The 19,365-nt window shown below is 40.3% G+C and overlaps 1 protein-coding gene across 1 annotated transcript; it reads left to right on the top strand.

The window, feature by feature from the left end:
* The first annotated feature begins 567 nt into the window (after nucleotides 1–567).
* On the top strand, nucleotides 568–19,130 carry otop1 (otopetrin 1). The gene is made up of 6 exons (XM_088337120.1): nucleotides 568–1,118; nucleotides 2,326–2,462; nucleotides 7,535–7,593; nucleotides 7,697–7,827; nucleotides 11,110–12,005; nucleotides 18,760–19,130. Exons 1-6 carry the CDS (start codon nucleotides 734–736, stop codon nucleotides 18,928–18,930), a joined length of 1,779 nt encoding a protein of 592 aa, XP_088193246.1. The 5' UTR covers nucleotides 568–733; the 3' UTR covers nucleotides 18,931–19,130.
* The last annotated feature ends 235 nt before the right edge of the window (nucleotides 19,131–19,365 follow it).

Raw genomic sequence — 19,365 nt, 5'->3', positions numbered from 1 at the left:
ATGAAAGTTTATTAAGAACGATTCTAAATATTTGAATTGTTTACTTTCGTTTGGATAACAATTTTATTTATTAAGTTAGTAAGTTAGTGTAGTTTAAAATTAAAACCGCTGTTTGCTAATGAGTCGAGTTAGCTAGCGCGCATTAGCATATGAATTTCGAATTGTCTTAAAATTGTCTTTTTTTGTTGTTGATAACAAAGTAGTGAATATTGTTTACAACGAAATTAAATGTGGCACTCCGGGATAAACATGTAAAGACTGGAAAGAGGAAAAATATATTAAAGTACTATTATGATAAATAGGAAAACATTCACAAGGTAGTGCTGTGTGTACATTAGACAAACAGGGCAATGAAATATTGCCACCAACTAGCTAAAGATAAGTTATTATCTCGGTCAGCATTCGCTGCTGGGAATGCGGTGTAAGCAGCAGCATCTGCAGTACTTTCATCCATCTTCAGTTCCATCACTTTGCATTTTATGTCTCCCCCTGAGCAGGTAGGATTTCTTTGCTTTCAACTAATTTTGTGGGGGGAGAGGTTTTGTTTTGTAGAATCAAGTCATGAAGATTGCATCAGAGTAGAAGTGTTATGGAGTAAAATTGATGAAAGAGGGAATGCTGTATATAATTTCGAGTGAGTTATTGTAACAAAATATTAGGAGCGCACCTGGTAACCCCCCAGTGGCACCTGCGATACGCTGCATTGACTCCACGTTTCCCTTCAAACTGAGCCATGTCTCCCACCATGGTGGAGCACAACAGCTTGGACGTGATGTGCCTCAACAAATACTGCAACAGCTCCTCGTCGTCCTCCAGCTCGGAGAACGAGAAAAAGATGTGGGCCAAGCTGAAACTCAACCTGGCCGAAGATTATCCCAGGAAGAACGCCGAGATCCTGAGCGGACAATACGGGACTAACGTTCTGCTGGTCGGAGCGGCGCTCATGCTGGCTCTGGCCCACCACAGCCCTTCAGTTAAGGAAGACCACTTGCTGTCCTTTCTCACTTGTCTGATGATCCTGCAGCTGGTTTGGATGTTGTGGTACATGCTGGTGAGGAGCAGGCACAAGAACGCCCGCACTGACAAGGACGTCCACGCCACTACCTGCTGGATCAGAGGTGAGTTTTGGAACGGACTTTGGATTCTGAGAAGATTAATTCCACTCCTTTGTTGAAATAGGCCAGTTCGGGGTTACCAATATGGGTCCTGCGGGCTCCAAGTAGCCACTTGTGATCACCTGGTTCTCAAAATAACTCACCGGTCCTTGTGATTTTCTAAATCATTTGATTTCTAACTTGCATGATTCTTTAGTCGTTGACTGAGCCAATGTAACCCTACTTCTAAAAAGCAAACCTGGTAATAACATAGTAATAACAATGTTTCAAAAGTAAAACTTCAAAAAGATTGGTGACCCCAGCATTAAAATATCAAACTTATGAGGTTCAAGCTTAGATTGGTGAGAAAATTGTCTTTGTCAGCAGTAAAGCTGTTCAATTGATGCAAAATTGTTTTTAATCAACTGAATTTATTTTAGTGTTAAACCTGAATCACAATATATATAATACATATATATAATACATATCTTGAGCGGCACAGTTCATGTCATGGGAACCTGACCTGGGTTCAAATCCAGCTCCAGACTTCCTGTGCGGAGTTTGTATGTTCTCCCCGTGCTTGCGTGGGTTTCCTCCGGGCACTCCGGTTTCCTCCCACGTTCCAAAAACATGCATTTCAGGTGAATTGGCCGGTCCAAATTGTCCATAGGTATGAATGAGCGAATGAGTTGTCTGTCCCTGTGTGCCCTGCGATTGGCTGGCAACCAGTTCAGGGTGTCCCCTGCCCACTGCCCGGAGATGGCTGGGATGGGCTCCAGCCTCCCCGCGACCCTAATGAGGATAAGCGGTACGGCTAATGAGATGAGATGAGATATATATATATATATATATATATATATATATATATATATATATATATATATATATATATATATATATATATATATATATATATATATATATATATATATATATATATATATATATATATATATGATACAGGCAACATCTAACATGACATGCTTGACTTACATTCCACTGTATTTACCATAACACCCAGGAGATTCTCTATTTTTCTCCAGCAGATACTCGTTTTTTTTAATTCAATGTCTCCGCAGCACGTGGCAATACATAAGATTATTTAGGCAGCCAGCCGGCACAGCAATCTGCCTCCTCACTCAGTCACTAGATCCTGTCATGGCAGCAGATGGCACCATCATAATGACTGCAAAAGTACAACGCGAATCCTTAATTTCATATCTCCTCACAGGCGGTTTGACTCTTCTTGCATTCCTGTCAATGATCATGGACGTGTTCAGAATTGGATATTACGTCGGATACCGGTCTTGCGTGTCGGCTGTTCTCGGGGTGTATCCAGTCATCCATGCAAGTCACACGATAGCACAGGTAAGTTTGAACGATTAGAAAATGCAGAAAAATGTAGCCGTGGTAGTTGCATCTTTTGAAGGTTGTTGTACACTCTGATATTAAATTAAGATGTTTTGTAGTCAAGTCCTGTCTATTTGTGTAGCCCTTAATCAGAAAGAGTCTCAAAGGGCTGCTTAGACGACAGATTATTGCAAACCACAGACTATTATTACACCATCCCCTGATCTAAAACCTAGATGAGGGCAAGGAAAAACTCAAAAACCTCAACATGAGGAAAATTAACAAACCTTGAGAAGGGACCCCACATGAGGTCATCCCTCTTCCAGGATGACCAGGCTGAAACAGATGTTGCAATAACAAATAATACACAGATACTGTCAACGTGAAATATAGGTTATTCATAGATTTAAACAGTTCCACTGGGGTGCACCGGGGGACACCAGGGACAAGCACGGGACATAGTTGTCTTGGATGCATGATTTCTTTATCCAACAAAAGACCAAACTTTTTAATTACTGTAACCTGTTAAATGCCACTAATGGGACCAACCTTGCTTGGAAGTTACATCCATGCCAGCTGCTAAATAGAATTATAATCGTTCTCTCAACTTTTAGTTCAATGAACCCCCATTTATCACAAAGTTTACGCTCCATGAACAACCTGTGATAGAAAAAATCCGTACAGTAGGACACTTTTATTTTTTACAATTTTACGATTGAATTTTTCACACTTAACTTAAATTCGGCATGCTGTTTTATGTGTGGATACATATTAAACTGCAATGTTATTGCTGAAGAGTGGAAAAGAAGCGGAGAGATTGTTTAGCCAATGAAAATACACAATGCACGATGCAAATCAGTGAAAAGACAGCGAAAAGTGGACCATGTGTTAACTATTCTTAGCCGGATTAAAAAGCTTATACCAGGTGGTTTTTAGCCTGCGGTCCATACGTTTTGTATACAGTGGGACCTCGCTACTTCGCGGTTCCACGTTCGTGGGTTCAGAGCTTCGCGGGTCTAAAAAAAAAAAAAATTAATATAATAAAATAATAGTTTAAAAAAACAAACCTTTTTTTTTTTTTTTAAAGCTTTTTTGAAGGGGCGTCGCTACTTCGCAGATTTTCACTTTTCGCGGGTGGTTTTGGTCCCCATTAACCTGGTCTAAAAAATAGTAATAATAAAATAAAATGTAAAAAAAAATGAATAAATATATATATATACTGGACTGTCTCAGAAAATTAGAATATTGTGATAAAGTTCTTTATTTTCTGTAATGCAATTAAAAAAACAAAAATGTCATACATTCTGGATTCATTACACATCAACTGAACTATTTCAAGCCTTTTATTATTTTAATATTGCTGATTTTGGCTTACAGCTGAAAAAAACTCAAAAATCCTATCTCAAAATATTAGAATACTTCCTCAGACCAAGTAAAAAAAATAATTTTATAACAGCAAAACTAAATCAAACATTTGAAAATGTCCATCGATGCACTCAGTACTTGGTTGGGAATCCTTTTGCACGGATTACTGCATCAATCCGGCGTGGCATGGAGGCAATCAGCCTGTGGCATTGCTGAGGTGTTATTGATGCCCAGGATGCTTCGATAGCGGCCTTCAGCTCATTTGCATTTGTAGGTCTGGTGTCTTTCATCTTCTTCTTAACTATACCCCACAAATTCTCGATGGGGTTCAGGTCAGGGGAATTAGCAGGCCAATCAAGGACAGTGATGCCATGGTCAGTGCACCAGTTACTGGTGGTTTTGGCACTGTGGGCAGGTGCCAGATCATGCTGGAAAATGAAATCCTCATCTCCATAGAGCTTTTCAGCAGATGGAAGCATGTAGTGCTCTAAAATCTCTTGGTACACAGTTGCATTTACTCTGGACTTGATGAAACACAGTGGACCAACACCAGCATGGCTCCCCAAACCATTGCTGACTGTGGGAACTTCACACTGGATTTCAAGCAACTTGGATTTTGCTCCTCTCCAGTCTTTCTCCAGACTCTGGCGCCTTGACTTCCAAATGAAATGCAAAACTTGCTTTCGTCTGAAAAGAGGACTTTGGACCACTCTGCAACTGTCCAGTGCTTCTTCTCCATAGCCCAAGTCAGACGCTTCTTCCGTTGTCTTGAGTTCAGAAGTGGCTTGACCATGAGAATACGGCTATTGTAGCCCATTTCCCGGACACGTCTGTGAACTGTGGCTTTTGATACCTGGACTCCAGCGTCAGCCCACTGTCTTTGAAGCTCCCCCAAACTCTTCTTCACAATTTTGTTAAGGCTGCGGTCATCTCTCTTGGTTGTGCAGCGTTTCCGGCCACATTTTTCCCTTCCAACAGACTTTTTGTGGATATGCTTTGAAACTGCACTCTGTGAACAGCCTGCTCTTTGAGAAATTTCTTTTTGTGTCTTACCCTCCTGATGGAGGGTATCAATGATGGTCCTCTGGACAGCAGTCAGATCAGCAGTCTTCCCCATACTTGTGATTTAGTTTACTGAACCAAGCTGAGTGTTTTTAAGGCTCAGGAAACCCTCGCAAGGTGTTTCGAGTTAATTAGATGATTCAGGTGATTAGTTGAATAGCCTAATTGTATACTTTTTCATGATATTCTAATATTTTGAGATAGGATTTTTGAGTTTTCTTAAGCTGTAAGCCAAATTCAGCAATATTAAAATAATAAAAGGCTTGAAATAGTTCAGTTGATGTGTAATGAATCCAGAATGTATGACATTTTTGTTTTTTTAATTGCATTACAGAAAATAAAGAACTTTATCACAATATTCTAATTTTCTGAGACAGTCCAGTACATATATATATATATATATATATATATATATATATATATATATATATATATATATATATATATATATATACATATTTATTATTTTTTTTTTTCAAGCATTTTTGAAGGGGCGTCGCTACTTGGCGGATTTTCACTTTTCGCGGGTGGTTTTGGTTCCCATTAACTGCGATAACCGAGGGATTACTGTACTTGGATTAGACCAGTGGTTCTCAAATAGTGGGGCGCCTTGGGGGAGCAAGGCTCTGTCAAGGGGGGTGTTTGACATCGGGGAACTTTTTTCTTTGTTTTTTTTCGACTTTCCAGCATTGATTGCAATTGCACGCTCGCTACATAGTGAGCAGTGTGAAGCTGTGTCAAACATAGTCATCACTAAAAAAAAATCACACTAATGATTTCATATATTCTTGTTTTACATTTTTTTATTATTGTCCTTTTGAGTTAACAATGTTGGTGATTGTTGAATGCATTACTATTTATTGGTTTTATGTACCGTATGAAATGAAATGATCTGCGTTTCTATTGCGCTTTTCAAGTCAATGACTTCCCAAAGCGCTTTACAGTGTGCTTCACATTTCCCAATAGCGGCCCTGTATTGCATATAAGACGCTAACCTGCTTATTGGGGGGTATTAGGGGTTCAGTGTCTTACCCAAGGACACTTCGACATGTAACACGGACAAGCCGGAATTTGAACTGGGATCCCCTTGATCCCAAGACGGGCGCTCTACCTCCTGAGCTACTGCCGCCGTATTTTCAGGACTATAAGGTGCACCGGGTTATAAGGCACACAACCCAAAAATAGTTTTATGTCCTATATTTTCCATACATAAGGCACACCGGACTATAAGGCGCTATAGTGGGGATTTTCAACAAAACAATCAGATAGTTCAGTCAAACTGATTAACCTCTTAACATTCCGACGGCTCGCATGGAAGCATATACGTGTCTCAGACACGGTGTCTGTACGATGTCACCAATCACTCAAATGTGTCATTCCATTAGGAAGGTTAAACGCTTAGGATTCAAGAAATGCCAACCATTTCTTCATTTCTATTTTCTTTCTTGCTGCCAACTGTGTGGACAGCAAAGTAAGAATTTCGTGGTTCTTTACTGTGCAAATGACAATAATTGAATTGAACTGAATTTAAAAATAGACTCATCACAGAAACATCAAAATCAGTCTGAAACAAGATACTGGGAAAATATAAAGCTCACCAAAGTCGTCTTGCAGCCATTGCATTCAATAATAATAACTAACCATGGTCCTCTTACATCCGTGAGTGTAGTAAATCCAACCGTGTAAAATATTTTCACACTCCAAAACACGCAATTATGCCGACAAATAAAAGAAAAAATCCGCAGAGAAGCATCTGCATCGATGGACGTTGGTTGTTGCTAGCTGTCTGATTAGCCCCATATTTCCTGTTTACAAATACAAGCTAGTAGAAAATGTTTTCTCCATGCCATAGAGCAACCTAACATATGATTCACATTCATCTTTTTCGGCCAATTGCAGGCTTTGTCTTGCCCCGCTTTGGCCTATGCGAGCCTGTAAATGCTAAAAAGGACCCACCTCCTTTACCCCCCAATAACTTTACCCAATAGTGACCAATTCAAATGATGATTGACACATTGGCTAGGAAATGTTACGCCAATATAAACTGTATATGCCAGCATACACCGCGGACCACTTCGCCTACGCGGGAAAATCTAGTCGACGGCTGCTTGCCTTAGTTGCGAGACCTTGCGACTCAATCTTGATTCATATATAAGGCGCACTGTATTATAAGGCGCATGGTCAGCTTTTGAAATAAATAAAGGCTTTTAGGTGTGCCTTATAGTTGTGAAAATACGGTATTTACATGGTCAGTCAAAAATGTTTATAGTTTAAGGATTTTTATTTTATTTTTGGATATAAGATGCACCCAAAAAATTACAACAAAAGTTACAACTAATAAGGTTATTTTCTGTTGTAAGTTGGCCCATATTTTTTTTTTACTTCTCTTATATGTTAAATTGGGATTCATTGTTATCCAGCGGTGTACTTAAAACAGTTTATTGACCAATTATTTCCTGGAGTTGTTGGTAGGTTAGGGGGTATTGGGTGATGCCTGGGGGGCGCGAGAGGATTTCTTCTTCGGAGGGGGGACGCGACCGAAAATAATTGAGAAGCATCGGGTTAGACTATTTATGTTGTGCAACTCCTCTAAAAAAATGTGTCGTTTTGAGAACACATGGTCATTGTGATTTTCAACTGAAATCGCTTTATGTTCTGATCAGGTGCACTTTCTTTGGTTTCACATTAAGGATGTCATCAAGAGTTTTGAAACATTAGAGAGGTACGTAGAATATGTTTTATATCATTTTTGTGAAACATCTCAAATTATATAGCAAAATAATTGTTTCACCCAATCCATGCACTCGACATGAATTTCTTTACAGATTTGGTGTCATCCACGCCGTCTTCACCAACCTCCTCCTCTGGTCCAACGGCGTGATGTCAGAAGCCGAGCACTTTTTGAACAATCATAAAAGAAGGCTGTCTGCCTTGGGCTACGGAAACCTCACTATAGGTAAGGAACAGCACAATAGTTCAATTGAGAAACCCGGAACAAAAAAAAAGGCAGTAAAGGCAGGTGAGCCGGCCCGGCAGGTCTCGTCCGTGTTCAGGGCCTCTCGGTTAGGTTTCAGGAGACGCACTGTGTTGTTAACGGCGAAGCTTTGCCCACCGCCACCCTCCTTGACAACCTCACCCCTCCTGCTTGACCTCACACGGCTTTATCCCAGGCTGCTTTCTCCCAAGGGTGCTACAATTACAGTAACTGATACATCTAAGCCCAGGGTTGTGGAGTTCCTCCTCATATCCGGCTGACTGTCGGGATGGCTGCACCCTGACGGTTCGCTTTTTAATTAAAGGCAGTGGTGGTGACCCTCAAAGATGGAGGGGGCATCGGGTAAAGGGGGGCATATGGTGGAGGGGACCTTAAGAAGGTGGAGGTACAACTATAGCTGTGTTAAGTTAAGATGACGGTTTGATAATTGGAAGGTGCAAATAAAGAAGAAATATTTGAGTTTTGAGTTATAATTACCTTTGAATCAAGGAGGAGAGCGACTACTATGTAGCAAGTTATGTGACTGAATCGGCACGTGTTTAAGCGTACACACTATTTCAATTTTTATGGTTAATCTGATTCATCACAGTCTTATTCGGTGAATTTCCATAGAATAGGAACCATATATTAAAAGGTGGGTTGCGTCGTTTGAAGGTCGCCTTAAAACATAGAAAGTAGAATATTTTCTCTATTACGTATGTGTTAACAGTGACCAACTGAATTCAAAGAGACTATGATTTTTTCCAATGCACCTATCTGATTTTATCTCTCTTCTAGCAAAGCTATTCGGCAGTCGGAATGGGGGAGGGTTTTTTAGAGAGTGACTTCATGCCCGTCACCGTAGTATTTTGTTAGTGTAGCATGAAAATGCTGAAAGAAAGAAAAGTACAGTCCAAAAGCCAACCCAAACTCCTAAAAAGAAAATAAAAGTTTATTCGAGCGTGTATAATAAATAAACATACTTAAGCGTTCAACATCCAGAGTTTGACAGAAGCTTCAATAATGAGACGAACCAGAAAATGGTAGAAAAGTTCTAAATTCTGTAATGCATCTTTGAGATAATATAATAATATAGTAATATTTGGGTCTTGAATTATTATTGTTAGGTTCAGAGCAAGAACAAGGGCTTCTTCATTAACAAGTTACGTGACTTGGAAATAAACTTTTAGCCTCTATGGTATTCCCTCTATTTTTGCCTTAAATACCTGTAGTAAGTGAATTTTGATAAAAAAAGAACCATATGTATTTGCTAAAAAGTCTTATGTGGTTTAGTTGAATTATCTGGGAAATGTTGGTTTATTTTTCTGCCCCCACGGTTAGAATGCTATGGTCTTATTATAGTGTATACCACAGTTGTATCCATCAATATACGGTGAAAGTCCATTCTTCTGGTAAGCCACCTACGAGCACAACTTGTAAATGGGAAAGAGCAGTGGAGCACACTTATACTAAAATATATGTACTAAAAGGTAAATGGTCTGCATTTATATAGCGTTTTTCAAGTCACAGAAGACCTCACAAAGCGCTTTTCAATGTGCTTTACATTTACCCATTAGCACACACACTCACATACTGGCAAATGTACCTACCTGCTTATTGAAGGCATTGGGGTTTCAGTGTCTTGCCCAAGGACACTTGAACATTCAACCACGGAGGAGCCAGGAAATCGAATCCGTGACCTGTCGGTCCCAAGACGAGCGCTCTACTGCAAAATAGTGATTATTTTTTTTTTTAGTATAGATAAGTAAAAATATAATAAAGATGGAATGTTAAACTCAGAAATACAGAGACTGCCCTATTTACGAATGTTTCGGACGATCGTTAGTAAGTTGAATTTGTTTGTAAGTTGCTTCAATGCTATATTTTGAGGTTTATATAAGTATGTTTAAGGCTTGTATAAGTAACCTATATTGTTTTGTACAAAAAATGAAAATTTCATAAAATAACATGATCTATAAAGTGAAGTTCTACTTACTTTTGGAAGATGATCTTCAAGAGTTAGGCAACTTCCTCCTCAATGGTAGAAAGTGGCCGAAAACTAGCGATCCAACCATTTTCTCAACCGCATCAAGGTTTCTTATTCTACTTTTGTTTCAAAAGAAATGGCTCGCCTCGTTACACTTTACACCAACCATATTAAATGAATGCACGAAATATTAAACAATACAAATGCCAAAGTGGAAGCCGGATTTTTTCTCCAGGGTGGATGCTGGGTGAGCCCTCAGAGCGCCAAACACCGGTAGTGGTGGAAAGAAGCACTACAGTACTGTCCTGTACTCGGAAAAAGGTGCACACAATACAAAATCTTAACTTATAGCAATATCTGGATATTTTTTTTTCGTATGTGCCGTTTTTTGTAAATCGAATGGTCGTAAGTAGGGGAGCGTTTGTAAGTCGTCACAAGTTTTTTTAATGGAGGAGTTGCATGAATTGCAATCGCTGTTGGCAAAAAAATAATCTCTTGAAGGGGATAAACTACAATATATGTCAAATCCAGAACAGGAAACAGGACCAACTCGCGTAACGTAACTCACAGTTTTAATGGGGAGATGGGAAAGGAGCGCACACACGATCCGGAGATATATGGTCGTGGGGAGTAGGTTGCTCAGACGCGGAAGTGGGACACGCGATGACGGTGTCGGGAACGGAAAAGTAGACGTGGTCCAGATAAAAAAAAATCGTTATTTAGGGCGGGAGAACAGACGCGGTCGAGATCAAAACAGGTCGTAATTCGGGATGAGAGAGCAGACGTGGTCGAGATCAAACAGATCGTAGTGGAAGGAAAACTGGTGCAAAAACATAGGACAGGCGAAAAGAGGCTTCCCGGGTAAAAACGGAGATTCAGAGACGGACCGACAAAAGGGGACTGACAGGACAGAGTTTAAATACTGACAGGGAGCCAATCTGTCAACAAGCTGCAGCTGGCACCCATGGGCGGGGCCAGTTGGGCGCCATGGCAACCGTGACAGAAGCTGGCGCCACACGGCGGGGGGTAATTGGGCGCCATGTCAACCATGACTCACATAGTAATAACATGTACACAATATTGAAAACACACATTTGTAAATATAGCCTATTTCCTGGACTGAAAAATATATAATTTCTAAACTGTTTATTTTCTGTCCTGAAACCCTGCAAAACTTGTTCTTGTGAGTGAATATGTCAAAAGGATTTTGTTCATTTTTACATTTTATAACCTTGCGTACTCATCCCCAACCGGATTTGTTTTTCTTGCCTTTTCAGTCCACAGCGAGCCTCACTGCAACTGCACCACCAGCACTTGCTCCATGTTCTCCAGCAGCCTCTACTATTTGTACCCCTTCAACATCGAGTACCACATTTTTGTCTCCGCCATGCTCTTCGTCATGTGGAAGAACATCGGGAGGACCATGGACCTTTCTTCCAATCAGAAACGGCTCGCCACCAAAACCCAAGGCTTGACCATGGGGCCTGTTCTCGGTCTGGTGGCCCTTGCCTGCACCATCGGGGTTCTGGTGGTGTACATCACCCACATGGAGGGCCCGCTTCAAATGCGGAGCTCCGCCATTTCCATGTTCTACATCTACGGCATTGTCATGCTGGTTTTCATGTGCTCCGCCTGCGCTTCGGGTTTGCTCATCTACCGGGCCGATCACACGTCGCCGGATGCCTCTAAGAACCCGTCCAGGCAGCTGGACACAGAGCTACTATTTGGATCCTCTGTAGGCTCCTGGTTTATGTCCTGGTGCAGCGTGGTGGCCGTTCTCGGGGCCAACACCAGCCCGCCATATCGCTGGACCAACTTGATCTATTCTCTCCTGGTGGTCCTGGAGAAGTGCATCCAGAACCTCTTCATCGTGGAATCCCTCTACCGCCGCCAAGACGAGGCCGGCCGAGTGGACCCTGAAATTGTGGCTTCGCCTGAGATTTTCTCAGTCACGTCTTCTTTGGCCCCGCCTTACAACGGCATCTTCAATCGGGCCTACGACACGGCGGACCGGGCTCGCGTCGCCTTGGAGAACGAACAGGAAGAGAGCGGGCAGGTTTATAAACTATCCGAGGTTCCAAAAACGTTCGGAAGCCACGTGGACAGCACCCCCAATGTCAAGAGGCAGATCTTGAAGAATATCGCCGTCTTTTTGATCATGTGCAACATCTCGGTAAGAGCTTCGATTTTTGTTTTTTAACCATGTGAAAATTTTATTACAATTTAATTGTGCCACTTGTTTCCTGCCACTGATGGCAAATGACATCCGAAAAATATAAAACTCAAAGTTCGGGTGCGCTTAACATGGTTTTACGGTAGTATATTATCATATGATCGAGCACTCGAAAAATATTACTGACCACATTCACAAAACATTGAATGCAACAGGAATTGAACCCAGATATCATGATTACTCATTACAATCACCTGTGCCCAGCTGTTGCTGGTTGCCTGATTGGTTGCCCGTCCTATTTAAGCTCAGTCCTTCCACTCGCCTGTTGTCAGTCCGTCAGCGAACCTCTGTTTTCACAAGATAAGCATTTTTGACTCTGACTCCCGTCATTCCCATTTTGTCACCTGTTTTCCACTCGTCCGTTCCCGATTTCCTCGTTTGTCTCCTACTACGACTCATTTTTTGACCTCGACCTCATTTTGATCTCTCGTCCCGGCTAACGACCCGTTTTTTTACCCCGACCACATCCTGATCCCCTGTCCCAGCTAACGCCCAGTTTTACCGTCTAACTACGCTACGATCTCCCGCTCCAGAAGATCCACTCTCGCATTCAGAACACGCTCGGATCCCGTGAGCGGCTTGCTTCCAGCGTCCAGCGAGCACCGGATTGCTGGCACTGCCTTGCCTCTATATTTCAATAAACTTGTGAGTGACGTTAAGCATCTGGGTCCTCCTTCTGTTCTGGTCGTGACACCAGATCATAGCGATGAGAATGTGAAATCCCAACCACTAGATCACCAGTGAAATAGGTAATATATGAAAAGGCGTTAGATTTGATCTCATCAGACTGTTTTTAGTCACAGTACCTGAGACAAATGGATAAAAAAGTCCTCCTGAAAGATATAAATAAATGTAAAAAAACTCGATGAGGAAGACAACTCTTTGGTGTGTAATTGTAATCATGTGCAGTCCTTTGAGACCTCTTGTGAACAAGGGTTATACAAATAAACATGACTTGATTATTATTATTATTTTTATTATTATTATTATTATTATTATCATCCTCATTTTATTTTTTTATTCAATATAATGTATGATTTATCTACAGTTGCATTGTTGTTTATTATGATTATTATGATTTCTATACATATTAATATATTATTTTGTATTATTTTGAAATTAATTTGGATATGTTTTCAAATAGAGAAACAGCAAATCATTGCCAGGCTAAATCCTTTTGCTCATTTCAAACCCTTTTGTATTTAACTAAAGATATTTGATTAACTAAGCCATGATAACAAAAAAAACAAATATTTAAAATGAAAACCATTATCCACCAACATTCACCAACCTGGGTAAGATGATTATTGAACATCTAAGCTTAAAACACACTTCTATTCTACAGCATATGAATAACCTATAGTTGATGTTGATAAAATGTGTATTATTTGCCCTCATGTAGGTTTTAGATCAGGGCATGGTGTCATAATATGCTGTAGTTTGCAATAGTCTTTGATTTGTGCAGTCGTTTGAGACTCTTTGTGATTAAGGGCTATACAAATAAACATGACTTGTCTTGACTTAACATACCACATTTTTATTACTGGACTTTTATTCTGCACGTCTTTGCCAAAACCCAGGAGAAAATATGCAAGATTTTGAGCGTACAATTCCACGCGACAAAACGCTTTCGAAGAATACATCAATGAGTCAACACGCTTTTGCCCAACTTTGATGCTATCTCGCTCAGCCAAGATATCCGTTTCCCTATCGTTATGAAAGGACTTTGTTGTTTTCCAGCTCATTGGGAAACCATAGATTTCACTCATTGCTTTCAACTTTGTAAAAGGCAAAAAAATATGTTAAGGTGTTATATTACGACCACAGTCCATGTGTTTATTAGATTTTCACGGTTTACCTGTTCTATAACCAGCAGTATTAAGTCCATTTCTGCGAAAAAGAAACCATATACTGTAGAAATATACAGTTTAGTGCAGGGTTCAGCAACCTTTTCGGTGTGGAATGCCACTTTCAAATTTTCTTGTAAATCAGTGTGCCACCCCAAGATTAATGACTCGCACAACATTTTTTTAATATCCAACAGAGCTGTCATTTTACACATATCCAAATATACAACATGGATAGACATTTTAATCGTATAACTCAGTGTTTTTCAGCCCTTTTTGAACCAAGGTACACTTTTATTTATAAAAAAGTTCCGAGGCCCACCGTCCTTTGAAAATGTTTGAAAATGAAGTTATGTCAAATATTTCACTGTACTGCCTCATAAGCAGATAATTAGTATATAAAAAGAAGAAAATAATACTTAATATAAAAAAGAATGATGTGCTTTATGTTTTTATTTTTACAGCGCAATCTTAAACCGCTTTGTTGAACAAATTAAGTTGTTAAATGTACTGTGCTACCTCAAGAGCAGATACCGAGTACATAAAAAGTATATAAAAATCTACTGCCACCTACTGATATGGATGACTATTACAGTTCCTCGTCTGAAGAGTGCAAAAATACTGAATAATATTCTAAATTTTTGGAAAGATAAAATTCCAGCGGCACACTAGACAAGGTCTCAAGGCACAGTAGTGTGCCCTGGCACACTGGTTGAAAAACACTGGTATAACTGACCTATTTATCTTCGCGTGTCATAGGTTGCCGACCCCTGTGTAACACAATTATTCTGTTCACTTGTATGTAAACGCATATGTGAGTTAACCTCATCCAGAGACGACTGATCCACGCAATCTCCGTCTTACTTGCTAAGAAAGCCTAATGTTTATTGGTTGATCTCTTTGGTATTTTTTTCCAATTTATTTCCTGCCCCCATGGGGAAAATGCCAAATTTGTATCCATATACGGTGTTGTGAAGAAGTATTTGCCCCTTCCTGATTTCTGTGTCTTTCGCATATTTATTACTCACAACGGTTTCAGATTGTCAAACTAATTTTAATATCACACAAAGACAACAGTTTTAAAACGTTGAAATCTAAATCGATCTGGCTCTATGTGAAAAAGTAATGGCCCCCCGAACCTGATAGCGAGCGGGACCACCTTTGGCAGCGATACTGTCAAGAACCAAAACAGGATCAGGACCCAATCGCGTGACGTTCTCACACAAGCCTTTTATGTTACGTGATATGGGGAGTCATGCACGTCAGGAAGCCGGTCTGGCGTGGAAGGACGGGAAGCCAGAGACCGACGAGACCGATTCCAATTGCCCGAGTTGATATCGGACAGATGGGGTCGATACTGAACAGGAAGGGACAGACAGGATTGACTTCAAATCAGGATATCGGTAGCTCACAGGAGAAACTAGACGGGAACGAAAACTGGAGAAAATAATAAACAGGACCAAATTAGACCGAAACAAAATTGGAACCCGAAATTAAACAGGACAACAATAAATGGGAACAATACCGGACTGGAGATATCACAGGAAAACAGGACCGAGTCAGAACCCACGTCTTGTGGGGCAGAAGTTTGTTTGACTGGCTGACCGTCAAGCAAGATAGCGCTGAGCTTTATATAAACAGAAAGTCAATCGAGCTGCAGCTGGCACCACATGGGCAGGGCCAATTGGCCACCATGGCAACTGTGACACACACACAGGCCGGGCCAATTGGGCACCATGGCAACCATGACAGATACACGTTTACGATATTTGGTAAAGAGTCTTTCACAACCTTGTGGAGGGATGTTGGCCCACTCTTCTTTGCAAAATTGTTTCTACAACTGCCACATTGGAGGGTTTTCGAGCATGAACTGTCCATTTAAGGTTACACCACAGCATCTCAATTGGCCGCTCCAGAAATCTTTATTTGATTTTTGTGAACCATTCAAAGATGGACTTGCTGGTGTAGTTCATATATTTGTCCTGCTGCATGATCCACGGGACGTTCTCCTTCAGGATCTTCTGGTAAACATCAGAATTCATTACAGACGCTGCCCTACTTACGAACGAGATACGTTCCCGTCGATCGTTTGTAAGTTGAATTTGTTGGTATGTTGCTTCAGTGCTATATTTGTATGGAATGTATGTTTAAGGTTTGTATAAGTAACCTGTATTGTTTTGTACAAAAGAATAAACATTTCATAAAATAATATGCTCTATAAAGTTAAGTTTGACTTACTTTTGGAAGGTTTGTTTCTAGAGTTAGGCGACTTCCTCCTGCGTTGTAGAAAGTGGCCGAAAAAAAGCGATCCGACCATTTTCTCAACCTCATCAAGCTTTTTCATTCCACTTTAATTTCAAAAGAAACGGCTCACCTCTTCTTTACACTTTACACAGACCATATCGAATAGATGTACAAGATAAACAATAAAAAAAGTTCTTGGCGTGCTGGAGATACAGTATAGTATGTTTACACAAGAACTAGGAAGTAGAAGCCAGATTTCTTTTTTTTTGGGTGGATGCTGGGTGACCTCTCACAGCGCCACACGCCAGTAATGGCGGAAAGAAGCACTACAGTAATGTCCTCTATTTGGAAAAAGGTGCACACAATACAAAATCTTAACTTATAGCAATATCCGGATATTTTTCGACATCTCGAACATAATGTTCGTATCCACCGTTTTTCGTAACTCAAATGTTCCTAAATAGGGGAGCGTGTGTATTCCTTTAGCCACTGGAAATTGTCCTAGTACTGAGGCAGCAAAGCACCCCCAGACCATTACACTGCCAACACCATGCTTTACGATTGCAATTTTTTTCTTTTCGTCAAAAGCCGTACCCTTTTTACGCCAAATAAACAGGCCGATCAGCTTCCAAAAAGTTCAAATTTCGACTACAAAAGTCTTGAGGATAATCAAGATTCTTTTTGGCAAATGTGAGACGACTGTGTTGTTTTGTGACAGCAGTGATTTTTGCCTGGGAGCTCTCCCGTAGATGCTATTTGGCCAGTGTCCTTCTTACAGTGGAGTCATGCACACTGACCTTAACTAGGCTGCTTTGCTGCCTTGGGACCAGGACAACCTGCTGTGGTTGAGGGAATAATGAATTCTGGTGTTTACCAGAGGATCCTAAAGCAGAACATCTGGCCATCAGTTAGTGACAACGATCCAAAACCAGCAAGTCCACCTCTGAATTGCTCGGGAAAAAATAAAAAAAGTTTAAAGTCCAGATTTAAACCCAATTGTGATGCTTTATTGTAATCTTAAACAAGCAGTTCATGCTAGAAAACCCTCTAATATGGCAAATTTGTAACAATTTTGTAAAGAAGGGTGGGCCAAAATTCCCCTAAAGTGTTGTGTAAGACTCATTACCATGTATTATAAACTTTTGATTTCTGTTATCGCTGCCAAAGGTGGCCCAACTTGCTATTAGGTTCAAGGGGGCAATTACCTTTTCACATATGGCCTCAGTTATGATTTATTGTGTGCATTAATAAATGGAAACAACTATTATTGTCAGAGACCAGAACACGATTAGGACCCAAACGCGTGACATTCTCACACAAGCCTTTTGTTTTACGGAAAATGGGGAGTCATGCAAGTTAGGCTGCAGTCTGGCGTGAAATGATAGGAAGCCTGAGGCCGACAAGATCGATACCAATTGCCCGAGTTGATATCGGACAGATGGGGTCGATACCGGAAAGGACGGGACAGACAGATAGGATAGATAATGAAACAGGATATCCAAAATAAACAGGACTTGAATGAAATCATCCTTTAAATAGTATCCAAATTTAAATGCGGAAGCAATGTTGTTTCGCTTGGTGATGGAGCCTGTGGTGGACTTTTCTCTTTCTCTCTCTGTTGCCCCTCTCTCTCTTTTTCTTTCTTTCTTTCTTTCTTGAGCGCTGTTTTTCTTTATCTCATTCTTTTTTCTCCCTTTCTCACATTTTGTCATTCAAAAAATATATTGTTTTTCTCCCTTTTTTTTACCTCTCTCCCGCTTTATTTCTCTCTTTCTCTCTCCCTCTCTTTCTCTCATCCACTCTTTCTCTCTGTCTTTCTATATTTCCCACTCTTTCCTCTCTCTCTCTGTGTCTATTTATCTCTCTTTTCTTTCTTGCTTTTCAACTTTTCTCTTATTGTTCTTCTTATTTCTTTCTATTCTTTTTTCTTTCTTTCTCAAGCGTTCTCTTACTCTATGTCATTCTTTTTTCTCCCTTTTTCACACTTTGTCATTTAAAAAAAAATCTCTCCCTATTTTTTACTTTTCTCTCTTTCTTTCTCTCTTTCTTTCGCTCTTTCTTTCTCTCTCACTCCCTTTCTCTCATCCACTCTCTTTCTCTCTTTCTTTCTTGCTTTCGTTTGTTTGTTCTTTCTTTCGTTCTTTCTTTCTCAATCACTTTCTTTATCTTATTCTTTTTTTCCCTTTCTCACACTTTGTCATGAAAAAAAAAGTGTTTTTTTTACTTCTCTCTCTCTCTTTCTTTCTCTCTTTCTTTCTCTCTCCCTCCCTTTCTCTCATCCACTCTCTTTCTCTCTGTCTTTCCTCTCTCTGTGTCTCTCTTTCTCTTGCTTTTCAATTTTTATTTTATTTTTTTTCTTCTCTGAATTTTTTTCTTCTTCTGATTTCTTTCTCTTTTTTCTTTTTTCTTTTTTCTTTCTCTCTCTTCTTTCTTTCCCTCTCCCCCTCCCTCTCCTTCTCTCTCTTTCTCTCGCTTTTTATTTCCTTCTTTCTCTTACAACTTTCTTTCTTTTGAGGACGCTATAGTCGAGCTTTAAAACCGCCGTACGTTAAAAACAAAATCCTTGTTGTCACCAACTAAATCCGTTTTTTTTCCCCTCCCAGCTGTGGATCCTCCCCGCCTTCGGATGTCGGCCTCAATACGAAAACGGTTTGGAGCAGGAGGCCTTCGGTTTCAGCGTATGGACTACCACGCTCAATTTCGCGGTCCCTTTAAACCTCTTCTACCGCATGCACTCCGTGGCCTCTCTATTCGAGGTCTTCCGACGCGTTTGACCCGGAACTCGTTTTAAATCCTTTTTTTAAATGTTGATTTTTCTATTTTTTTTGTTTCTCATATTATGTGCACATGATTGCATTCTGGAAAGTCAACAAGCACAAAAAATGGTTTCATAACACGAGAATGCGCAAATGCATTTTACACACAGTGGCTTGCGAAACTATTTGGCCCCTTTGAACTTTGTGACCTTTTGCCACATTTCAGACTTCAAACATCAAGATATAAAACTGTCATTTCTTGTGAAGCATCAACATTAGGTGGGACACAATCAAGAAGTGGAACACACTTTATTGAATATTTTAAACTGTTTTTAACAAATAAAAAACGAAAAAGTGGGTGTGCAAAATGATTCAGCCCCATTGAGTTATTACTTTGTAGCGCCACCTTTGGCTCCGATGACAGCTGCAAGTCGCATGCGGTATGTCTCTATC

The sequence above is a fragment of the Urocampus carinirostris genome, chromosome 6 (assembly GCF_059441175.1).
Source record: "Urocampus carinirostris isolate Australia breed hairy pipefish chromosome 6, RoL_Ucar_1.0, whole genome shotgun sequence".
Lineage (NCBI taxonomy): Eukaryota > Metazoa > Chordata > Actinopteri > Syngnathiformes > Syngnathidae > Urocampus > Urocampus carinirostris.
This window is presented reverse-complemented; position numbering and strand designations above follow the sequence as displayed.